The sequence below is a fragment of the Branchiostoma lanceolatum genome, chromosome 5, assembly GCF_035083965.1.
Source record: "Branchiostoma lanceolatum isolate klBraLanc5 chromosome 5, klBraLanc5.hap2, whole genome shotgun sequence".
Taxonomy (NCBI): domain Eukaryota; kingdom Metazoa; phylum Chordata; class Leptocardii; order Amphioxiformes; family Branchiostomatidae; genus Branchiostoma; species Branchiostoma lanceolatum.
Genome location: NC_089726.1, coordinates 23,248,575 through 23,273,212, shown reverse-complemented (window position 1 = coordinate 23,273,212; position 24,638 = coordinate 23,248,575). Strand labels below are relative to the sequence as shown.

Below are 24,638 nucleotides of genomic sequence, written 5' to 3'. Positions count from 1 at the left end.
CTGGGTCTGATTGTACGGTGAAGTTTCGTACGACACGTTCGTACATTGTATATTAGATAATGGAAATTCACAATCAATTGTTGAATGGAACCTCCTAGGTCAGAGAGACGTCTGAATTTTGTTTTTGGAAGAAGTCCCAATGTGTGTTATTTTGCGTCTCCGGTTCCCCGTCGGAATGAATTATTATCACCAACTAATCAATGAAGATTAATTCAACCCTGACAAAGCGTGAAAATTGTCAAGAACGGGGGGACTTCACCCCTGCCGAGGGCGATTCTCTCTTCTGCCTTTTTTTTCACAAAAGGTTTCTCCGTACATCTCCTAGCGGAACGTACCATGCATTATTGTGTTCGTTGGTACATTATATAAAAGGCGATGATGGGACAAAGTTTTGATGCATCTTTTCTGAAGTCCAAACTGTTGCCTCGGAGGCTGCAGACCCAGTGGGAATTAAAGGCGCATGTGAGGTATGCCGTGGGTATGCCGTGCTATCAGCCGGGAAATCGGAGGCAGATTTTGTCTCCCCATTCTCAGCACGGAGGTGTAAAGACCCGGTGTCCGCAGCCGCCGCGCCCGAAACCCGACTGATAAAAGGTGTTCTCGACCCCAGCGTGACACCGACCACTCTGCATAATTGCTCAGCGTGAGATGCATACGCGAGTGAAGGAAGGATGTTGTGGGGTTTTGTTGCTCTCAAACATTGCCGTCCCACCGACATTACTGACGACCCTTGTGATTTGATCTCCTAGATTGAAATGAATTCCATAAATACTGAAAACACATGTTGTTCTACGTATCGATCCGGAGTCGCATGGACGTCGGGTCCGCAGCCTCCAACTCGTGGATTTTATTTCTGACAGGGAGTGACAAATCTATGATTTTTTAGCCCATCATATTAAACGAAATGGTTTATATACTAAATACATCTGAAGTTCTTGATCTTTTCAAACCCTAAAGTATCTAATAGTCTGTCTGTGGTCCAGGCGGGTCCCGCAGTTCGCTCCATGTGATCAATCACGTTACTGGGAAGACTCGGCTAGGCGAGGTTGGACATGGGAATAGAAATGTGCAGGCGGGCTTGTTCCCGCACGTGGCACCGGGGTTGTTTTAGAACTCCAGGGGCGTTTTTATCGAGACTTTGGAATAGGAATCCTGGATAATCCGAAAACTTAGGAAAGAACGAAGCTAGATACCTTCAAGTTGCATGAACAAATTCGAACTTAATTTGCATGATTAATGAGGACATTTTACCAATTGAGAAATTGGGTGGGATGAACGCGGTATGTCAGTAATGCAAGATCTTGCCTTTTAGAAGTCGTTACTTTGATTTGAATCTGTTACATATTAAATGTTACACTGTCCGTTGCGATTTTACAACCCAATATCTGCTTGGAGATTCTTGTATGATATTATTTCATGTTGATAGATTCTGGGCGGATTTAAAAACCTATTCCACAGATTGTGAGAACAGCGGGGATGAAGAATCCGGTTTCCTGACATGCCGTGCCCAATCAATGGCTGAAAGGCCTCACGATTAGCAGGACGTTACACGGGAGGTAGCGGGTACTCTCCAAGCAGAGGTTGGATAGGGAGATTGTAGCTTGATTGAATCGCGCTTATAGCGGCCGCCCAACACCGGTCAGCCCGTAGCTATTACAGCCTCGGATAGCGTTACATAGACTAGGGATTACTGTTAATGCATTTACCATCGCGTGGTTTTTATTTGGCGGTAGGAAGAAATGGATTGTTCGTGGTGGTTTAAAGTGCGCGTTCGAATCAATAGTAGCGCTATTGTCATAGTGTCATAGGTGGGCAAAATGTTCCGCGGTAGTTTTAAGTTCGCGCTAAAAATTCACCTCGAAAACCGCGAACATAAAACCACCGCGAACATTTCTGCATTTACAGTATTACGTTTCCCAAGCAGATGAGCCTGTGGGGGGGGGGGGGGGGGGGGGCTAGGGTGTTTCTTCCCGCTTTCATGCGGCTACCCTTGCGCCAGTGAAATACGGCCGCAAAAGACCACCACATCAAGATATCGAACCCCCCCCCCCCCATCCAACTTGCCCCGCGCTTTCTGAGTCGGAATCTGAAACTGACGGAAACCCGTCGGATGGACAGCCGTCAGAAAGAGGTAGCGATCTCCCATTAAGAATTTAGTTTAAAAGCTTCATTTGATTAACGTTACAGATATTGCTGTTACTGTCAGCTTTTTGAAAGAATGCGGGTCTCCTTACAAGACACAGCCCTGTAAATATATAGGTTGCAATTATCAATTTGAAATCTTATTGACAAGGGACATATTCAAAAACTTCTCGTAAAACTTTTCATTCGCCTGGACTTTTTTTCCGAGTTCACAAGTCACCATCAGGCATCCCTGAAGTTGTCATCATGACGAAAGGAGACAGATAGGTCTATAAAGGAGGCTGATTTCCCCGAGACACGCATGCGTGCGCACAGCTGGAGATCACCATGGCTCCCGTGATGGGAGACTTCATCTCAGCATTTGTTACCATGGTAACGACATTAGGCACAGCGAGTTCTGCTGTCTGCTACCAGCTGTTGTTAGTTTGCACTCGTCTGTTGGAGATGGGTGCAGGAAAAATGATTTACCACCAAGTCCATTCCCGTTTCATTTATGTAATGGTTACACTGCCTACGTTCCGAAATAGCCTGAATAGTTCCGAAATCCCTATGCTCCGAAATCCCTATGCTCCGAAATCCTTATAGTCTCTACCAGACTAACTACGCCGGTTTAACATAGGGAGCGGAATTCATTTGCAAACTTGTCAAGGATATGAAAAAGATACACTCCTACATGGACAAGACATGTCTATATACACACCTAACTTGAGATGTATATGCGATTATCTGCAAAACGGGACCATGTACTAGCATTACTAAGTGGGTTACATTAATGCGGTTTATACCAAATGGTGCGTGTTCAGTAGACTCTACCAGTCTCCCCTGGTCGCTGGGAAAATAGTAGAAATTGGCCAAATAGAGTCAAATGTTTGAAGGGAGTCGGCTACAGAGATAGGGTCAAATTGGCAACCAAGGAGACTGTGAAAAGTCGGCGAGAATAAAGGCAATAAAATTAATCCGCTCATTTCCTGAAAAAACTCTGTATAAATTGGGCCTATCTCACCGTCACCAGAGAACAGGCACGACACGACGGGTACGTCGGCGGTGTATGAAGAGGGGTAACCTGTTATGTATCCGCGACCCATGCATTTATCTAGTTCTGACAGCGACAGAGGAGAGAGTCTCGGAGAGACAGAAGAGAGAGAAGACGTGTCTCTAGGTGTCGGTACCTCTTCACCTTGCTTGGTAAAGCTATGGTCACACTAAACTCACGTCGTACATGCGATGGGGTTTCTTCCGTCTTGACAGCGCCGTACGTCGTACGTTTGGGGAAAACCGGATGCAATAGTTAACACATACAAAGTGGTGGTCACAGTTAACGTAGGTACATCGTACGATGGGTTTTTTGAGTGTACCTAGGTCAATCGCAGGTCAATTGCAGGTAAATCGCACGTAAAAGTAGCTATCGCCGAGCGTCCTACGCCGGAAAATACAGCTAAAGATGATTTTGAACATGTTCAAAATTTTGCTTCCGTCGCCGTACGATTTTTATTGCCCCCAATACAGACTTCACGACGGCCTTCTTTTTATACCAATGAGGTGAAAAATGTATACATTTCGACCTTGTTCTGATGGTGTCAGTTTTCCCGGATATTGTCGATGTTCTTGAAAAGTGCAGCCACCAGAGCACAGTGGCAACCGGTGTACAGCTCGCCCGCTGAAGAGCCTGCTTTCAAGGCTACGATTTTCCACGTGTCAGATCGAGTATCGCTCACAGGTGATGCATACGATTGTTTCATGGCTATACACACGTGGGTTCATAATCAGATCAGACCTCAGTCCTGTTTGCCAAGAGAGACGTCTGCACTTGTCATCATGCCTCCAAAAAAGCCGAAGTCTGCCCCCAAGAAGGGGAAGAAGCGCCCGTCGGAAGAGATGGATAAAGATACAAGTGCACCGGAAATGAAGTCAACAATCAGACGGACGAAGGAGACAACTCTAAGGGGGAGTCAAAATCAAAGCACCTGACGTTTCACTCAGGAGGAGTCTATTGTCGAATTCTTTGCTGCGCATCCCGAGTTCTACGACAAAACCAGGGACGACTATCGCAACAGTGGCAAGAAAAACAGGCTACTGCAGGAAAAGTCAAAGGAACTCGGCATTACTGGTGAGTACATTCGTAATATACACTGCTTTGTTGTTCTCTTGCTTCATTTGAACCATTGTTTCTTAAGCTTATGACATGTTCTTATAGTTTTCTTGGGTTCCTTTTTTTTACAGCCAAGGACATCACATCCTGGTACTCAACCACTAGGTCGACATTTTGTCGCATGAAAAAACAGAAAAGCGGCCAGGCTCCTGTCTATAAGACGGCACGTCAAAGGTGGATTTGGCAGAATTGCCAGTTTTTCATGCAGCACATTGTGCACAGAGCCGCGCACACCACGGTGCTTGGGCAGGTAGGCGTTGTTTCTTGATTTGCATGCTTACGTCACAGAATCAATTTTTGTCAAACAAAGAGGTGTCCATATAATCTGCATTTGAGTACTTAATTTGCATTTCAGTACTTTGTTTCTTAGTGTTGTTAAAAGTAGTTGTTTGATGATTTTCTTGAAACGAAGATGTTTAAAATGTTGAGAGGTTTCTAATTTTGCGCATTGTTATGAGGAAAGGAAGATAATCAACAGCATTAGAAATACTGTCACGTGCTAGCACCTTATAAACATGTCAATACGAGCGAGTGATGTTTTTTGTTTATGTCCGGAGTATTACACGACTGGTAGGCAAAATTACGATAGCAGGTTAGATGACCGACTCATATCTACATTTAGCAGATGAAATTATTGATCCACATATAAATCATTATTTGCCCTCCACCGTATTTTTCCCTGCCGTAGCACTGTATATATTACGCCATACTCCTACGGCTTGAAGCAAATGTACTCTAGTGCTGTGGCACAGTCTTTATCATGAAGGTTTATTTTTCAACAGGTGCGCCCTCAGGAGTCGCAGTCGACGTCTCATGCCGACTCAGAGGACTCCGCGCAGGATGAAGACGAAGCACCTGAAGGCTCAGTATCTGCTACTGCTTCCACCTCCGCATCCACCTCCATGGGCAACGAGCTCGAGGCCTCAAACACCGTCTCCAGCCAAGTTGAAGAGTCAAACAACAGCTCTATCTCCAACCCCAACCCCAACTCCAACCCCACCCTCCCTATGAAGGTACCAAAGAGAACCCCCAGGAAATAGGTGCTATGGAGACGGCTGTGATGGACTTTGTAAAAAGCAGTAAGACGCAGGCCTCACAGCTTCAGGAGAGGGTTGAGAAACTGACTCTCACCCCAGCAAGTGAGGTTGATGGGTGGCTTCAATGGATGAGCCTTTCCCTGAAGAACCTACCCAAGGACTTGTGGTGTGACTTCTGTGATGAGAACTATATTCTGGTCTCACGCTATCTGAAGCTGGCAGACGCCCGGGAACAGCAGCACAACCAGCAGGACGAATAGAACTGACTTTTCATTGATATTAACGATTGCTTTTTGTTGTAAACATATCATCCTGTATTTCTAAACGAAAGAAAGATACTAAAAAGACTGACACTTTCATTTTGCAGTTTATTGCTGTCACATGCACTTCACTTTCCATATATCCGTACATCCCACTAAAGATATGTATTAAACCATGAACAAATGTTGTACTCCATGATCAGTTGGAATGTTTTCGTTTCACCTTCGTTTTATTTCTTTACTTCTGACTGGTTGTTTAAGGCAAACTACTGTAACGTTTTTTATTCTGAATAAGGAGGCGTTCTAATATATTAAAAGAATAAGGATGCGATGCAACAAAACGTTATTTTGTCCAAGCTAGTTTGCCCTGGATGTGAAAGGGTGATTTGTAAAGATTATTTCATTAAAATATCTTGATATTAAGGGATGAAAAATAAAGTTACTAGAAAACATATCTTTATGCTTATGCGTCTCTGTTGTCATAAACTTAAAAACAACTGAAGCCATCATATCCTCACCGCACATATATATACATGCAAATCGGCCTATATCATATGGTGCTGCCATGGCAACGAACCCACAGGGCTATTGTAGTACTGTTTCAGATAGACTCTGAGCTGTTACGGCGAATTGCGAATTGTAGAACTCCGAGACGTTTTAAAAACCCATGACTAGTCACTAATCAAACTGATAAATCAAAATGTCATATTTTATCAAGAATGTCAAAATTTGAATTAGCAAAAGGACACAAATCCCAGGCTTGATTTGGACAGGCTGCTATATTTTTGCCCGTGTTCGTGACTGTTGTCTTTCCGTGGACGCTCACTGGTGTAAAGTACAATCGTACTGTGATGGGTTCATCATGATTTGGGATTGTCGACGCTCCTTGCGGTTGCCCCATAATGGCGGAATCGGACTCGTTGACTTTTGGTCCCCTAGCAGCTTCCTTTGAAACAACAGGTGTGTTTTTGAGGACAACTTTGAGCCACGCAAGAATAATGGGATGGGTGAATCCTAAGCAATTGATTTGGGCTTCTCTAAAATTGTTCTACTCCTGTGCAGCACAACACAACTCGACTGAGTAGCGCTTCTGTAACGGTCTCCTACTCCAAAATAGATTGTAAACCTCCCTACATTTGCCCTACGGTTGGTATTTGTCTTGAAGCATTCCGTAGTACACAGCCCTAGGCGATGTGGCGCTGGGATTAGAGAGCCGTGGCACATCTGGGTCTGATTCACGGCCGTGCCATTGTTTTCATAGTGGAAACAACAGAGGACCGGCTCAGTGAACACGTACATGTATATAACAGTTACCTACATTGCAGCCTCAACTCAGTCATGTTATGGGTGACGTCCACGCGCGCTGAGTTTCCTATGAAAACTAGAATATGTCCATATAAGATGTCCTTCTTGTGCGGCACTGGTTATTACCAAGGGTTATAGTAGGACAGACAGAGATAGGAAACAGATGCCAACTGATAAGTAGCCTGTAATAAATTATCTTCCCTTTAAATCGCGATGCCATGCCTTGAGAGAGAGGGGGAGCAGACATGGCAGATGACATTTGGAAGTTACAGATAGAAAATGATGTTGACAACTGATATTGGCTTTTGAAACCCATTAGTACTGTTTAGTAGTACTGGAACATGACCTTCCTACCTGGCCGAAAGGATCTACTCTACTCTACTCTGTTTATTCTTTTGCTCAGGTTTGCTTCCGCCTCGTATCACATCAGAGGCGCCAGTAGGGATGCCATCCATACGTTTCATTTTGTGGCTTTTTACCTTCGCAAAGACGTTTATGTTTTGGTTAGGAGAATAACTGCTATGGATGGATTGTCATGAAAGTTGGTATGTGGCCAGGTCTTGTCCTGTCGACGAAATGATGAGAATTTTGCCCAGAGGCCGTGGCGGCTTCCCTAGGTACTGCAGCAGAACTGGGGGGTGGTTGTGATATCTCGTGTTCCAGACAAGCCACGATTTTGGGGCGATCTTCTGTTCGGGCAGAGGTTTTGGGCCTCTATCAGCTTTGTTTGGAACTAAAGGGGGCAGGATACTAGTATGCCAAACGAATTTTCATTTTTTCTGTAGGCAACTTTGACGAAAACCAACGTAATGGTATGTTATTATGCAAATTAAGACTTCAATTCCATAATCAGAGAGGACAATTTGTTTCCAATTGTGCTACGTGGCAGGAACATGTGACTTGGTTGGAGAGGAACATTAATGGATATAATGCAAATCATGATGACCTAATTTTGGATGATTTATGAGAAAATCTTATAATACATTGGTGGTCAATGATGGCATATTCATATAGGTCAGATAAAGGAAACTATCATCAGGCATAGATTATGTAAATTTTTATATCATAGTTGCATTATTGATGAGGAAATGCTACAATAGCTTCCAGCTTCCAAAAGAAGCATACATGTACTAGTATTTGCATCATTTGTGACTTTGAGAGAGGAAATAATGAATTGATATAAATTATACTATATCGTGTGCTTTGTAATGAGAGCAAAGTCTTGTCTGCTTGTCATACCTCTCTGCGTACGTCTGCATGTATGCCTCTACGAAATGTTTGTGAAAACATAACTAATTGAACAGAACGTCAACTTCCAAATTCGGGTTAGAGGCAATCCGCGTGTGTGTATGTGTGTGACAGTGTAAACGTGCACGCGCGTGCCTGTGTGTATATAATAGAGAGAGCGAGAGAGAGAGTGTGTGTGTGTGTGTTTGTGTGTGTGTGTGTGTGTGTGCGCGCGTGCCTGTGTTTGTGTGTGTGTGTGTGCGCGCGCGTGTGTGTGTGTTTGTGTGTGTGTGTGTGTGTGTGTGTGTGTGTGTGTGTGTGTGTGTGTGTGTGTGTGTGTGTGTGTGTGTGTGTGTGTGTGTGTGTGTGTGTGCGGGTATTTTTAAAAGTTACTGGATCGGTTCCTGCCAACAGGACCTGCCGAAGCTGTAGTCTAACTGGATACTAAAACCCGTAACGATCCTTGACCCTACCAGGAGTTTCAAAAACAGTAGTTAGATCCAAGCCTGGAGTCCAGCCTTCTTAGCTTTTTTTAGTCCGCTACCCAAGCTTCGCTTCTTGTCGGGGAGCGGAGTTTGGATAGCGGACTAATGCTAAGAAGGCTAGTTAGATCCATATTTTGACGTATGTTCTAAATGATAACGGACACGCCAGCGACTCGCAGACACATAGGAAACCGATGTTCAACTTGTAGTCTTGGATCTGATACAAGAAACTTACGTAATGAAAAGTTCAAAACAGTTGTCGAAAGCGGGCCGGACTTAGCCTAAGTGTCATCCAGGTTAGTTCCAGGCTTTGCCTTCTACCTTCGTAGAGCCTGGAATTAAAGCTAGGGTCACATTTCCCACCCGGGGCCCGGCCGGGCAGCTTGTGGGAACGAAAACTATGATATAAAGGAGAACAAAACACACAAAACTTTAAAAAAATAATTCCTTACCATACGTTATGTATATTCTTGATATGCATCTTTTATTCTTTGTTTTCTCAAACATTGAAAATGTGACCCTAGCATAACCTGGACGACACTCAGGCTAGGCCGGACTAGATACGAGAGGATTACGCAACGTGTTGGCGTCATCTCTCGACAGTTACTGAGTTAAAGGCCCTGTCACTCTTGTGCGTATAACATGTCCGTGTGAGTTGCGTGTTAACATTTTTTTCATACGCCTGCGTACGCACAATACATACCTAATGTGTTTTTCAGTCGTTTTGCTATAGTTTTAGGTACGCAGGCACACACAAGGCACGGCCCAGTACGCCTGATATTTTTGAAACTACCGAAAACTTTCGTGTGAACGCTGTCACGCAGCTCAGACGTTATAAGAACGCAGTTCACACGTCAGACATCGGTCGAGTAAGGTACGAGCGCGCTTTGTGTTTGCGCTCCAAACGCGGTAATACGCTTCCCTTGCGGCGCGATTTCTGCGCAGCGACCACATTGCATGCTTGCAGCGCAGATACAACGCACGATGATCGCACATATACCGAATAAGAATATTTGTGACGAATTAGTGCCGTTCGTCCTGCTATTGAGCAGCGCATTGTACGTATCAATAACGTATGCCAAACGCACAGATAACTTACGGATATCGTACACATGGCGTACTCAACGAACATTCGGAGAACATTCCAGATTTTTCATTGGTCGGGTCGGGTATTCAATTTAGATAAGGGCAGAGAGAAAACGAACTCAACCAGCAAAGTATACATAATTTTTTATTTAAATAATCATTGATTACACAAATGTGTCTCTGTTACATACACATAAAAGTTCTACCTGTCGTTACTTGTATAGGCGTCTTCTAATAACAGTTTTCGTAACTACTGATATCAACGCAACCAAATTCACAGGGTAAATGAATGTCATGGCGTGTTCCAAAAGTAAAATCGGTGTCCCTGTTTCACGTATACAAAAGGTCCTCCTTGTTGTCAGTTGTGGAGGGGTCTTCCCATAACAGTTTAAGTAAACACTAATATTAATGCAACCAAATAGGTCATAATTCGATTAGCAGTAGTCGGAAGTGTGTCAAGCATGCGGTCGGTAGACGTTGTGTGCCTCTGGAATACGCTCAGCATACGCACCTGATACGCAGCTATTCGCTGCAAGGATAATAGTATTGCGCACTTCATATGCAAATCATACGTGTCTCATACGCTCAATTCGTTACTCATACGCTATAAGTGCGCCGCCCATAACTCAAGAAAGTTGATATTTTGAGCGTACAATTGCGTGTTGTCAAAATTTGATACGGAACTCACACGGAATTGCTTATACGCACAAGTGTGACAGGGGCTTTACACAGGTTCATGCGGACATACACTGCACGCACATGTGAACCCAGTTGCCTAGTTGCGCCGCGCCACCATATCATGTTACCTTTGCCCAGAAGGTTATGTTTTCGCCCGCGTTCATGTGTGTGTGTGTTTGTCCTTCTGCAGCCTTGTCAAAAGTAACCGGCAGCCGGCTGTTTTCGCCGCCTACTCACAATTTCGAGCCGGCTACTTTTTGGTTTAGAATTTCAAAAATTAGAAGCATAACTCCAGTAGTCTCCGTTACAAATTCCTCTGGCCAATTCTGTAGATAAACGTCTGGCATTTTTCTGATAGCTTCCGTGATCTTCTGGGATTGAAAACTGCCTTTTCTGATGTGTGTAACATTGTTTACATTGGCTGACGTCCCTTTCCCCGGTGGTAATTTGCCGCTGGGATCGGGTGTCCTTTGCCTGTGCACGTGCAGCCAGGGCGGAGGGCGGAGTTTTAAAGTCTTGTTTCTTTGACGGCTTCTTTGATGGCCGGTAAAGGCCGGCCTTTGATTGACATCGCTGCCATGGAAACTGTACCAAAGCGCGGGAAGCTTTGCATATATTAACCATATATGGACTCACAGAAGTTCCCCTCCAAACATGCTTGTCGTAAACATGCCTGCCGATTTTTTTCTGTCCCAGGAAAACGTGTGACCACCATGCCTAAAATCCATCACACAGAGGATTTGCTAATAGAGCGTGTTAAATCAGGAATCCAAGGAGGTAATAGAGAACCTCCTTTGGAATTTGGAACGCAGGAAGTAATACGCAGGAAGGGGGAAAAGGTTTGATGTTTACAAAGGGGAGGGGCGAGGTTTCTCCTGTTATTTCTAAGCATTTCCCAGGCCGGCTTACATCATTTTCTAGGGAATTTGACAGACAATAATAACTGATAATGTATTGAACAGGACGAGCTTCACTGATAGGTGTAGCGACCCGCTCATGATGGGGTCAGCGCTCTTCTGTCACGTCTATTTTTGTGTGTAACTGTAAGGCCTAGGGAAAAATTATGTTTCCAGTTACGTATACCCCACTGACCCTAGGAAAACCTGCTGACCCTTTTTTGACATCTGAGTGATGAAAACATTGTAGAATCATTTTCCAACATGTTCTAACATGAACATGTACTTCTACTAATGTCCTTGCTTCTACTCATTTCTGTTTCAATATATCGAAAAAGTGACTTGAAGATGATAATCAGAGTCACTGATCAAAAGTCCCATTTATGTTGGCAACCTGCATTTTACTTTGAAAATACCAATGTCCTGATACATTTCAGTTTTGCTTTGTCAAAGTACATGTTGGAATACTGGTAAATGTTGGGTCACCTAAATGTAAAGGAAAAAAGTTTCTACTGACCCTATTTATTTCATGACTGTAATCAGAAAAACGTTTTTTCTAAGGCCCATTGAAATAAAACTCACAGCCGATTGCGAACATAAATGGATTCTAAGAGAATTTACAAAATATGGTAAATTTCAGTTACAAAAGTAAGTTTTAAAATGCACATAAAAGTTACCCAAAATACACCAAAACCCATGTTTAGGGGGTCTCAATTTGAATTTTTTTAAGGGGGAGGCCCCCCAGACCCCCCCTACGGGAGGGGGAGAACCCCCTCCCGTGCCCACCCCCCGCGAGCCACTTCGTGGCTCGCCTAGGGCCACTACGTGGCCCGCCTGTTACTTTTTGCAATTAGCCTCCTACTCTACAACTTTGTGACAAGGCTGTTCTGTGAACACGATAACTCAAGAATGCCTCGATGAATTGTCTTCATACTTGGTATGTGGGTAGGTCTTCTTGAGACCAAATTAATGAGGAAAGTTTTAAAAATCCGCTTCATTCCATGATAGGACTCTCAAACATGGGGCATATGGACTCCATAGATATCAATTATGCAAATGACCTAATTTGAATAATTAGTGATAAGATACTAGTGGTACATGATGGGAATTTCATTCCTGCCGACATTTACGAGCTCGTGAAGGATGTTTTCCCATGATGTCACAGATTATACACGGGAATATCTTTCATTCGACAAATTGAAAACTTATGATATACAGAACATTCATACTAAACCTGTATCTAAGTAAGGCACGTACAAATATTGTATATGGTTACACGTTTCCTCAAATTGTTAGATTTTGTATTTTCATTTTTTCTTGCATATGGAAAAGGTTTAGTCTTGTTTCTTGTTTTAAGAAATAAACGTAAAAGCACATTTCAATGTTTCCACAAGGAGTATTTTCAAAACACCATCTGCAGATGTGGACTGTTTTTTCTGCCTCCTTTATCTTCTGTGTGAAACCAAACATCCGACCAGAGACTAATGAAGTGATATTTGATCTGCAGTTTTATAGTCAAAGTCTTTTGACGAGAAACTCAGTAAAGCTCAAAGCACAGACAGTGTTTGGAAAGCTGATCTGCATGTTTGGGTTATTACTTGTTTCATAACGTTTGGCACACCGATTTGTCTGGAAGAACTGTTGTGTAAAATATGGGGAAAGAAAAGATAGAAATTCTATGATTAACTCTGTTGACGTGACTTGTGTCCCTGCAGTTACCATGGCATTAGTCAAGGACGTGATGGCGTGTGCGCCCTCTGGAGTCCTGTGGCTCACCAGCCTCCTCCTCCTGTCGGCCTGGACGCACGCCTGCCCTCACCCGTGTAAATGTGCGGGTACAACTGTGGACTGCTCCGAGCTGGACCTGGGCACTATTCCCGATGACATACCGAGGAACACAACCGAACTTTTCCTGTGTGGAAACAAACTGACAAGTATTCCGTCCGGGGGATTTTCAGGCTTAGCTAACTTGACCGTCCTTTATTTGGACAGAAATCAGATAACAAACGAAGGCCTGCCCAGAAATGCTTTCCAGGGTTTGAGATCACTGAAAGAACTTCACCTGACGAGCAACTCACTAACTGCAGTTCCTCTGGGGCAGCTGAAGGCAGTAAGGCGAGAGTTGGTTTTCCTGGATCTATCTGAAAACAGCATTTTACAGATTCCTACAGGAGCTTTCTCCTCTCTGCGGAGGCTGCGGGAACTGAAGCTTCGGAAGACCGGACTTCAGCAAGTCCTTCCGGAATCTTTCAGCGGGATGGACAGGTAATTGTGTGTTTTCTGTGGGAAGAGAGTTCTTTATATACGCATGAAAAGTTCATCTATATATGTTGGTAGCTAGCTAACATAGTACAGAGCTGAAACTTTATCCCAACACAGAAAGTCAGGGCATCAAAATGTCCACTGCTAAAAGACTGATGTTTTCCTTCGCGATGTCACACATGTTTTATAACTACGAGGATCCTTGGCATTGAGTAGGAAAATACATTGTATTAGATTAATTGAAAATGTATATATACGAGCTCCTGAATTCAACATGATAGAGAGTGCATTCATGATGGTTCACGATAGCCTCTAACGTAACATGACCTATTTACGTGCAGAACCAATTTACGTCCGGTTTGGCTCATGTCCACATGTCGCGGTGTATTATGCCAAAGCCTGTTCTCATGATCAATACAGTACATCATAAGTTTGATCCTTAGCCATCTCTTTAATTTTTGCATAGCAAAACATAATCGCCATGCGTTTACCACGTGAACGCCACGTGCCGCGCATGTGGGGGAAATTTATAGATAAACAATGTTTTATTTCCATCGCGTTAAGCAAGTTGCCGGACAGACGTAGTGATTTTACTATCATTTGTCTGCAGACTACTTTGGACAATTACTGTGCATTTTTTTCTGGTCTATGTTCTTCAAGCATAGCGCTAGAAGGGAAAAGATTCAGAAGTGGACGATAATAGGTAACCCTAGCACAATTCTTCATCATGTACCTCAGTATAAATACATGCTCGCACGGCGTTAAACAGGCGGAGAAAAACTTACAGACTATGCATTTTCTTTTTAGAAGAGCTGATATTTCTGCCCATGGGTTTGAAATTTGGCTCTGTCCGCGCGGTTTTAAGATAAATACGTTTTGAATAAATCGGACGTTAATTGGTGATGTTACGTTACCAGGCTCCGCGGATGGCTGGAAAGATAGTAGAAATTGGCCAAATAGAGTAATAGTATGCTAAGGGAGTCGGCTATGGAGAAAGGGTCCAATTCGCCATCCTAGAGCGGCAAACTTTACCCCCATGTAGCAGACTAACTCCTCTTGCCTGTTTTTTTTTGTCTATTTGGCCAATTTCTATCTACTCTTTCCAGACGCCTCTGAAGCCTGGTAGAGGCTAGGTTCACGGGTATATGGAATGAAGACTTAAAGTGATCGCCGGATCATCTACCCCCTGAACCACGTTCCATGTACAAGAACCATGTCCATGTACATAAAACATGGATCCTGGGCTAACGGCGGCCTTAAAGCGCCTGACTCTACGTTTCCCCTTTTCTCTTTCGATAGGCTAGAGATCCTCAACCTGGAGAACAACGACATCACCGTATTTCCAAGGGAAGCCCTCCAGCGACTGCCGTACCTTCGCCGCCTTGTCGTCAGAGGCAACCCGATCTCCGAGCTTCCACCAGCTGCACTGGAGGGCGCGCCGGCTATCGAGTACCTGGATGCGCGGAATATGCACCTGAAGACTCTGAACAGAGGCGTGTTCACCAACCTGCCTCACCTGGCATCCATATTCCTGTCAGGCAACACCATGTTGCAGACAATTGACAAAAACGCCTTTCTCACATTGGGCAGGCTGAAGACGCTTGCCATCGACGACTGTGGACTGGAGACACTGGATGAATTCACGTTCAAGCAGGTGCCGTCGCTTTACGTGGTGACGATGCACGATAACCAGTGGAAGTGTGACGAAAGGATGTGCTGGCTGCGGGACTGGATGCTGTCCACCCGTGTGCACATCCCCTACATGACCAACATCTCCTGCTTTCTACCCGAGCGGAATGGTGGAAGGTCTCTCATCACACTCACCAGTCACGACTGTGACGAAGACAACGATTACGTGGACTTCAAGTTAAAAGTCAAATCTCAAACCACCGCAGGTGATACAACCAGCTTAACAGGACACCAAAGAGGCAACGAAGAGGAAATAACCGATGAAGAAGACTTCGACACAACGAAAGTAAAAGGATTGGATGAGCGGTCTTTCATCGTAGGAGAATCAGTGACGTACTACCGCGGGAAAAGCCGCAAAAAGTGTCCCAGAGGGTGTAAATGTAAGAAAAGGTACGTGGACTGTAGCAAAATCGGTCTGACCACAGTTCCAGACAACATTCCCCGAGGGACGACTCGTTTGTACTTGAACAACAACAATATTACAAACATCCCACATGGTGCATTTAGATACCTGAGTAGCTTAAAGGTTCTAGAGTTGCAAAATAACTTCATCACAAGCCAAGGGATGGCCGATCACGCTTTTGACGGTCTGAAAAACCTGAAGGGCTTGTACATCACCAATAACCTGTTGACGGAGGTGCCTATGTATCTGTCAGGCGTGTCTTATCAGTTGAAATACCTGGACCTGTCGGGAAATCCTCTTGGCAATGTGCCTTCGGGAATCTTCAGAGGGTTTAAGATGTTAAAAGAGTTATGGCTGAGGGGAGTTGGCATATCCTCTTTGAAAAAGGGCACGTTTCGCGGAATGAGAAATTTGGAGGGTCTGTATCTACAGTATAACAACCTCGGGAAAGTTCCAAATGAAGCCCTCAGGCACAGGACAACTCTCAAGAGGCTACATTTACGCGGTAATCCGATCGTTGACTTGGATGAGAGGTCTTTCAAGGGACTTTCTTCTCTTGAATATCTTGACTTGGGATACACCAAAATGACTGACTTGAATGAATGGTGTTTCTACAAACTACCAAACCTCGAAACACTTGTCCTCTCCGGCAATCTGAATCTATCGACGATCCACAAGAACACATTCTCACGCCTGGTCAACTTGAAGTTCCTGAAGCTTCACGAATGCGGCCTGAAGCATCTGGAGCCAGCCTTTTTAGAGATGATGCCGATGCTGGAATGGATTTCTCTGTACGAGAACCCTTGGCGGTGTGACTCCACTATGTGCAAGCTGATGAGCTGGATGGAGAGAACGTCAGTTAGCGTTGCCAATGTGGATAAAATTAAGTGTTCTACTCCAGAACACATGAAAGGTACGGCCATAACGCGGCTGATGGACGCCCCTGAAGCTGTTCAGATGTGTCAGGACGTCCAGGTGAGTCCTGGTGGAAATAACGAGATTCCCGGAGGTGGCACTGCTGTCAAACCAGATTCCAATGTAGTGCCGCCCTCTGGTGGATGCCCGCTGCAGTGCAGGTGTTACGGGAGCATCGTTGACTGCGCAGACAGAAGTTTGAAGAGTGTTCCTGTCGGAATCCCCCCCAGCACTGAAAGACTGCATCTGCAGAACAACATGATCACTAACGTCCCCAAAGACTCCCTGTCGGGTTTGGAAGCATTGAAATTCTTGCACCTTGAGAACAATGATCTTACCTTGGAGGGATTGCCAGAGGGGTCTCTTAGCACTCTACCCAACTTGCAAGGTCTGTATCTTGCAAACAACAAGTTAAAGGCCATTCCGCCTGTCGTATTGAGCAACCTGGCTTACAACCTGAAGCACCTCGACATTTCCAACAACCCCATCGGAAACATCGCACCTGGGACGTTCAACGACTTCCAGAACTTACTGGAACTGATGATGACGAGAACGGACATGACAGAAATCTACGAGGGTTCTTTCACTGGCTTACGAAAAGTGCAGCGTCTATACTTGGCCTTTAATAATATAACAACCATTCCATACTGGGAGCTAGAGGACATGCATGATCTGAAGGAATTCTGTATCGCAGGAAACCCAATCACGGACATCCATGAGGATGCTCTAAATGACGACATCGCTATTGAGTACATCGATCTCAGCAGCACCATGATTTCTTACATCCCAGAACGCGCTTTTGTGAAAATGCCGAGCCTCAGCACCATCCTTCTGACTGGCAACAAGAAACTGACCTACATCCACGAGCGCAGTCTGAAAAACTGCCCCAACCTGAAGTCAGTTGCCATTAGCAACTGCATGCTCGAATGGCTAGACCCGTCCACTTTCGTGGGTGTGTCGTCTCTCTCATGGGTTGCTCTACATGATAATCCGTGGGTCTGTGACCAGTGCATAGCTGGGCTTGCGCAGTGGATGAGTCAAACACAAGCTTACATACCTTACCGGAGTAGGGTGACGTGTAAAGGCCCCATGCGTTTGCAGGGAACCACAGTGGACGATCTCCAGTTGGACTCCCTCCAAGTGGGTCAGTGTGACAGGCCTGAAGAAATGCCAGATAAGTCCAGACCACAGCCTCCACCGTACCCGGGTGTCATTGACAGCTTCACGGACGCTCCAGCGGTCATCTCGTCAACTACACCAGTGTCTGAGCGGCCAACTACCGGTGTGGCGTTGGACGGCTGTCCGAGCCAGTGCGAATGTTATGAGCTGACGGTGAACTGCGCCGACCTCGGGCTCACAGAGATTCCAGGTGACATTCCTGCTGCCACGGAGCGTCTGTACCTCAACAACAACCAGATCTCTAACGTCCCGCCTAACGTCTTCATCGGTCTGGCTGCACTCGAATTTCTTCATCTTGAAAACAACAAGATTACCGATGATGGCCTTGTGGAGAATTCTTTTACTGGTTTGCCTCTTATTGAGGGCCTATACCTTTCCAACAATCTTCTTAGGCAGTTTCCTACAATTCCTTCTGATTTGGCGGAAGGTCTTCAGCGTTTTGACATCTCGGGTAACCCGATTCGCGCACTTCCAGCCGGAACGTTCTATGGCTTCTCCAGTCTGAAGGATCTGTTTGCCCGTCGAATCGGTCTCACAGAGCTGCAGACAAACTCATTCTTCGGTCTTGACAGTTTAGAAACTTTGTATCTTGAATACAACGAGTTAACCGTCATCCCCACTATGGCCCTCCAGAATTTACGAAATCTCAAGAAGTTGTACCTCCGTGACAACATGGTGAACGAGTTGACGCAGAAAGCATTCTTCGGGCTAGATTCACTGGAACTGCTCGATTTGCGGTACATGCTGCTGTCTAGCATACACAAAATGGCGTTCGATGGAGTTACAGGCCTGATGTCCGTATTACTAGCCGGCAACGAGAGGCTTCAGTCTCTTCCTCGCTATGTCTTCAGCGGCCTTCCTGAATTACAAGTGATACAACTCAACAACTGCGGGTTTGAGTCAATAGACGGGGGCATATTTGACGACATCCCCACCCTTCAGAGCCTGACGCTCCAGGAGAACCCGTGGAGTTGTGAGGCACCGCTCTGCTCTCTCAGACGTTGGATGGAGACGAGTGAAGTGCGGATTGAGGCGCGAGACCGCATCGTTTGCTACATGCCGGAGTCCCTCCGCGGGCAGACCCTGGACTCGCTCAGTACGTCCTCCCTGTGTCAGGGGGCTCCACCACCGGTCGACTCAACCGCTGCTCCGGAGAGGGAACTGGTCACAGATAGAGAGACAACCATGAAGACACAGGCAACTCCTGTAAGGCCATTGACAACCCAGGATGAAAGAGGTGAGATTAATGAAATATCTTTAACAATTGATAAAATATGAATACTAATTGTTACCAAGTGTTCCAGGGATCCTGTGTTGTAATGTTTAAGTTAATATTGGTATAAACAGGGATGATTTGTGCTCGCAGCTTTTTGACCGCTATCATAAGGATGAAGTGAAACGAATTGAATCCATTCAAATAGTCATAACTTCACATGTTTGTTAGCAAAATTCACTTTACATCTTCGCACACAGAAAGGTATTTTCTTATGGGAAGATGAAATTCGAAACTCTTGGGAGTTCTGTAAGAAGTCGGCTGATTATGTATTAATTGATACATAATCTAGCGGAAAATAACACTCCTTTCTGGCGTTAAGTACTCCTTTAAGCATACGGGATGAAGTAAAGCGAGTTTCATGTTTCATCCTGCCAGTGTGAGCTTCGTAGAAAAACGCTTTATTTTTCCACAGTGACCACGCGTCCAACCCAGCCGACTCCGACTAGACCACAGGTAACAGAAGGACGGCCATACACAACATCAGGGACCGAGACGCCGTCAGTCCAAACAGGTACACAGTCAGGCCCAGTCACTTCCCTGATAAAATGCATCGTGGTCACCTCTCTGAAAATGGAGGTATTGTTTTTGGTCTGTTTGTCTGTTCAGAACCATTGGGTGATTTGGTATGTAGGCAGGTGTTGGGAAGACGATGGTCAAGGTCGAATTTGGGCCCCTTGGTGTGTGAGCTTGGAACTGCAGCAGAATAAACACGCTATGGTCTTAATTTTTCGGTGGCAGATAGCTTTTGATCTGAGGGAGACTTGGTGTAGGGTCGAGTCCCCTTTACTCTTGCTCAGTGTGGCAGGGAGAGGTCTGACAGATAGAACAGTGCATTTGCCGACTATTGAAACAGTCGATCAGAGAAAATATTTGACCAAGCTCTTGTCAGTGACTGGTCCGTAAGAAAATAATGGAGTATAGCCTTTTCTTTTCATGATAGTTTGGCTATTCTTGAACAAAGTAGACAATTTGGTACTAAGTAGTTTATCGAGAACGTTTTCAGTTATCCTGTTCTCAAACTAATTCAGATTGAAAAGCACTTTTATGAGAGAATTTGCTATCAATTTAATGTCTTTTTTATTTACAATTCCTCCCCGACCTCGCGTGCCACGTTCTGCAGGGACAGTGCCTTGTCCGTCCAAGTGTTCCTGTAACAATGATCTGGTTGACTGCGGTAAGGCCGGCCTGACGGAGATCCCGTCCGACATCCCGCCCAACACACAACACCTGTACCTCGACAACAACTTGATCACTGAAATACCGGACGGCGTCTTCTCTAGTCTCGTTCGTCTACAGGTACAGAACATAAATCGACTGGAACCTAGTCTCGATACGAAGAATATTTTTCATGTCATAAAGTTTCTTTGAAAACAAATAGAAGCCCAAAAACTTAGATCGTATTTTGTAGTAGTTATATCTTTCCCATACTATAAGTATGGCCAAGATATACTGTCTTTGGTCATGTTTCTTTCTCTTCCGCCTCCGCCTCCTGTCAAATCACAAATCTGATCAATTCATCTCGGTCGTCTCTGGGCCGAACAAGCTGAAATTTGGTATGCAGGGGTGAGTGCATACCCCCAACCTTTTTAAAAAAAAACTATTTCGATAAATACCTTTTACTGAGGGTTTTTGGCCATTTTTTTTACCCAAAACGTACATTTTGGCCTCCAGTGCCGCAGAATTGAAACCAAAGGACCTGAAATTTGGTGTAATTATGCATTGGATATTTACCCAAATGACCCCATTATCATTTTTTGCATACACTCCGTCAATTTCGACTTTTGCATTGGGAGGACGATGGGCAAAATATGCTGTATTTGCTCTCACAAATGTTGCCTTTCTAGTTCGTATTAGAATAGCCCATACTGTATGCATATTGTTTCTAGATACGGTAACCGATACATGTTGTAATGTGCCCTCGGGCAAGAAGTTCCAAATAGATTCTTTTTCAGTCAATCATAGTGACAGGTGGTTTGTGAAGACATGAACTTGGGGGGGGGACTTCAGTGGTATAGATGAGGATTAATTAAAATGTTACTGAAGTGTTAGTAGTGACTACTATAAACAAAACGAGCTTCCCGATAAAGGAATTTCTTGACCCTGACATGCCCGCCAAACTGCCGTTCTCCAGGTGCTGGAAATTCAGTACAACATGATCACTAGTGACACGATTGGCCCGCGTGCTTTTGACGGCCCTTCCAACATGGTGTACCTGTACCTGACCGGGAACCGCCTGACGCACATTCCGCTGGCACTGCCGCCGTCTCTGGAGTACCTCTTCATCGAGGAAAACAACATCACCGGTGTTCCCCGCGAAAGGTGAATGTCGTCAAACGTTTCGATCGACGCCCAAAATAACGGTTACTCAAGAAACTGGAAAAAAATTAGAAACAGCCAGACGTTTCAGTTTTCGTTACATATGTAACTGAGAAAGAGAGGGACATTGATAGATCTGAAAATATGCTAAATGAGTACCTTATTTACATACCCAATGATAAACACTCCTTATACACCAGCCGATAAGGTTAAAACCATATGGCGAAGGCATGAAGTCGTAGAACTCGTTTTAATCTTTGAAACCCCACCGTGCAGCAACGTTTGATATGATTCATTCATTGGTGACAAGGTTCATCTGCTAATCAAGAGGTAGGTATATCCATCACCGCATTTTATTTAATCTATGTGGCATTAACATAAGATGCACCGTACAGTTTCTTTTTTTTTTACTTTCATGATAAGCCTAACAATCATATGTTTCTTACTGAAAAACAAAACAAATGTAACATCTGGTCCAATAATCTGTCCACATGTGATGTGACAATGATTTTGACACCTTTCCCACTTAAGGCTGCAACAGTTCCAAGAGGCGATGCCTTCCCTGACGTGGCTGTCCCTCCACCAGAATCCGTACCAGTGCACCTCTGCCAGCATGTGTGCGTTCCGGCGCTGGCTGTCCACCACTCGTGTCACAATACCCTTCAGAGAGAAGGTTGTCTGTATGGAACCAAGCTCCCGACAAGGACGGCTGGTGGAAAACATCTCCGAGGAAGAGATGTGTAGCGACCGAGCTCCAGTCACAGAAGAGCCGGTGATAGAACGCGTCACCACCGCAACGTCCACAGACGAGGATGAAGAGGAGATATCAGGCGATTTCCCAACGACGACAGAGCCTTCGTTCCTCATCACTAGAACAACTTACCGCCCTCCCACAAGGCCGCGTCCCAAAGCGACCCGACCTCCATGGACATCTAGCAGACCCCGCCCAACATCCAGGGTACCCACGGAGGGCGAGATCTTCCCTGAAGCGGACGGCACGTGTCCTGATGCGTGCCGATGTGAGTACGAGTACGTGGACTGTAGCTATGCTCAACTTAACGAAGTGCCAAGAAACTTGCCGTCCACCACGGAGCATCTTTACCTCAACCACAACAACATCAAGTCCATTCCATCGATGATATTCTCCAACCTGAAAAGACTGACCGTGTTGGAGATGCAACATAACCAGATAACTAGTGATCAGGTTGCAGAAGATAGCTTCGTCGGACTTGACAACCTTTTGTATCTGTTTTTGTCCAAGAATCAGCTTACAGACCTTCCGATCAATTTGCCGTACACACTACAATACATAGATCTAGACGGAAACCAGATTCGGGCAGTCACAGACTCAGTCCTGTCAACTCTAAGCAGCCAGCCGTCCCTGAACTGGGTCTCCCTGCATGAGAATCCGTGGTCCTGCGACGCCAGGCTCTGTTTTCTAAGACAGTGGCTGGATGAAACAGACATGGAAGTTCCAAATCGCGACAAAGTGGTGTGTGCCTCACCGTCATACCGTCGCGAGCAGCCTGTCGGGGGCTTCACCGTTGAAGAGATCTGCGACACAGTGCCAGAAGCAGTGACCGAAGAACCGCGACAACCAGAGATGCCGAAGGCGACGATCATACCCGAGGAAGGCTCTGGAGAGGGATCAGGATACCTGAACCCCGGAGGGCGGCTCACGCCTAGTGTTCCTAACCGCCCTGATGTTAACCCACTCCGCCCACCAGCAGTACCCAGTTTCCCAGATCTGTATTTCCCTACCTTCCCTTCAGGGAGGCAGAGAACTACTGTGGCGCCTTACAATGTCGAGAGAACGACCATTGCTGAGTATGACGAGGAAGAAACGGGTGAAGACACGTGTCCAGACAGCTGCCGGTGTATCGAAGGTTATATCGACTGTGGCTACCAGGGTCTTACCGTAATTCCTCCTAATCTCCCTTCAAACGCCTGGCATTTATATCTCAACAACAACAACATCACGGCCATCCCAGCTGGCATTTTCAGACGCCTATCAAACCTACGAGTTCTTGAACTTCAGAACAACGAGATTGTCAGTGAGAACATTGACAGCGAAGCGTTCAGCGGCATGGATAACCTCCTGTACCTGTACATGTCCAATAACCTGCTGACAGACGTGCCAAACAACATGCCAAACAGCCTGGAGTATGGCTACTTTGATTACAACGAGATAAGTAGCATCTCCGAGGCATCCATGGGATGGATACTTAACAAAAACCCGTCCTTACAGCTTATTGCTCTCAACGACAACCCGTGGAGTTGCGACTTCCGTCTGTGTCCCTTGGTCAGTTGGATCGAGAACAGCTTAGTTTACGTGCCTGATATAGACAGGACACAGTGCTTATCTCCATCTAACTTGGCGGAAAGGAGCATCGACAGCATTGCGGAACTTTGTGAGCGACAGACACAAGGCGAGACGAACTTGCTGCCAAGCGAACAGCCGGCTGTTTTCCTTGAACTTCCCTCTCAACGGCCGATTGGGGGTCTGCCTATCGACGGCGACTTCCAACCTGGAAAATCACGAGGGATGCCGACCGCACCACCCACAACCACCGCCGCCGCCCCTCGCACTACTGTGTGTCCACTCGGCTGTACATGCGACAACTACGGCTACGTCGACTGCAGCAAACTCGGCTTAACAACCATTCCATCAGATCTGCCACCAGATACAAGGCACCTTTATCTGGACGATAACAGTATCGCTAACATCAAAGTAAAAGATCTTGCCAACGTACCACAGCTTAGGGTCCTCGAGATCCACAACAACCTCGTCACCAACGACGGGATCGAGCAAGGAGCGTTTAACGGGCTACGCAAACTGGAATATCTGTACTTGTCAGGAAACAGTTTGTCATCTGTCCCGGTTGATCTGCCTCCCACGCTGAAGTCGTTGTACCTAGACAATAACTACATCTCCACCATCCCGTCCACGGCTCTGTCACAGACTGAGAACCTCGAGCGGCTTTATCTGGAGAACAACGCCCTGACAGATGACGGTATCACTCCAGGTTCCCTCGGGGGGGTGAGAAACCTTAAGTACCTCATTCTGTCTCAAAATCGCCTCAGGTCGGTCCCATCGGAGCTGCCCAAGTCACTAGAGGTCCTGTCATTAGAGGACAACAGACTCACGAAAATACCCCCATACAAGTTTTATGAGCTGCAGGACTTGGAGAGGCTCTATCTAAACAACAACAGCCTTACTAACGACGGCATCGCCGATGAAGCATTCGAAGGTTTGTACTTTTCTGGTATAAAACGCATCATAAGATATTTCATACAAATCTTCAGATAAAAAGTAGAATGTCTTATTAGGTT

At 45.5% G+C, this 24,638-nt stretch overlaps 2 protein-coding genes across 2 annotated transcripts in view; both read left to right on the top strand.

Annotated features, from left to right (window-relative positions):
• Positions 1-24,638, top strand: part of LOC136435762 (uncharacterized) — a 31,164-nt gene that overhangs the window by 1,382 nt on the left and 5,144 nt on the right. The window contains exons 2-7 of the mRNA XM_066429462.1: positions 12,981-13,530; positions 14,827-18,950; positions 19,402-19,500; positions 20,110-20,285; positions 21,121-21,308; positions 21,837-24,556. Of these exons, the coding sequence (XP_066285559.1) occupies positions 12,986-13,530; positions 14,827-18,950; positions 19,402-19,500; positions 20,110-20,285; positions 21,121-21,308; positions 21,837-24,556 (7,852 nt within the window). The 5' untranslated portion in view covers positions 12,981-12,985. The remainder of the gene's footprint in view (positions 1-12,980; positions 13,531-14,826; positions 18,951-19,401; positions 19,501-20,109; positions 20,286-21,120; positions 21,309-21,836; positions 24,557-24,638) is intronic.
• Positions 3,958-6,042, top strand: LOC136435977 (uncharacterized). Its single transcript, XM_066429687.1, has 4 exons — positions 3,958-4,033; positions 4,112-4,249; positions 4,363-4,541; positions 5,074-6,042. The coding sequence occupies exons 1-4, from the start codon at positions 3,958-3,960 to the stop codon at positions 5,329-5,331; spliced, it is 651 nt and encodes a 216-aa protein (XP_066285784.1). The 3' UTR covers positions 5,332-6,042.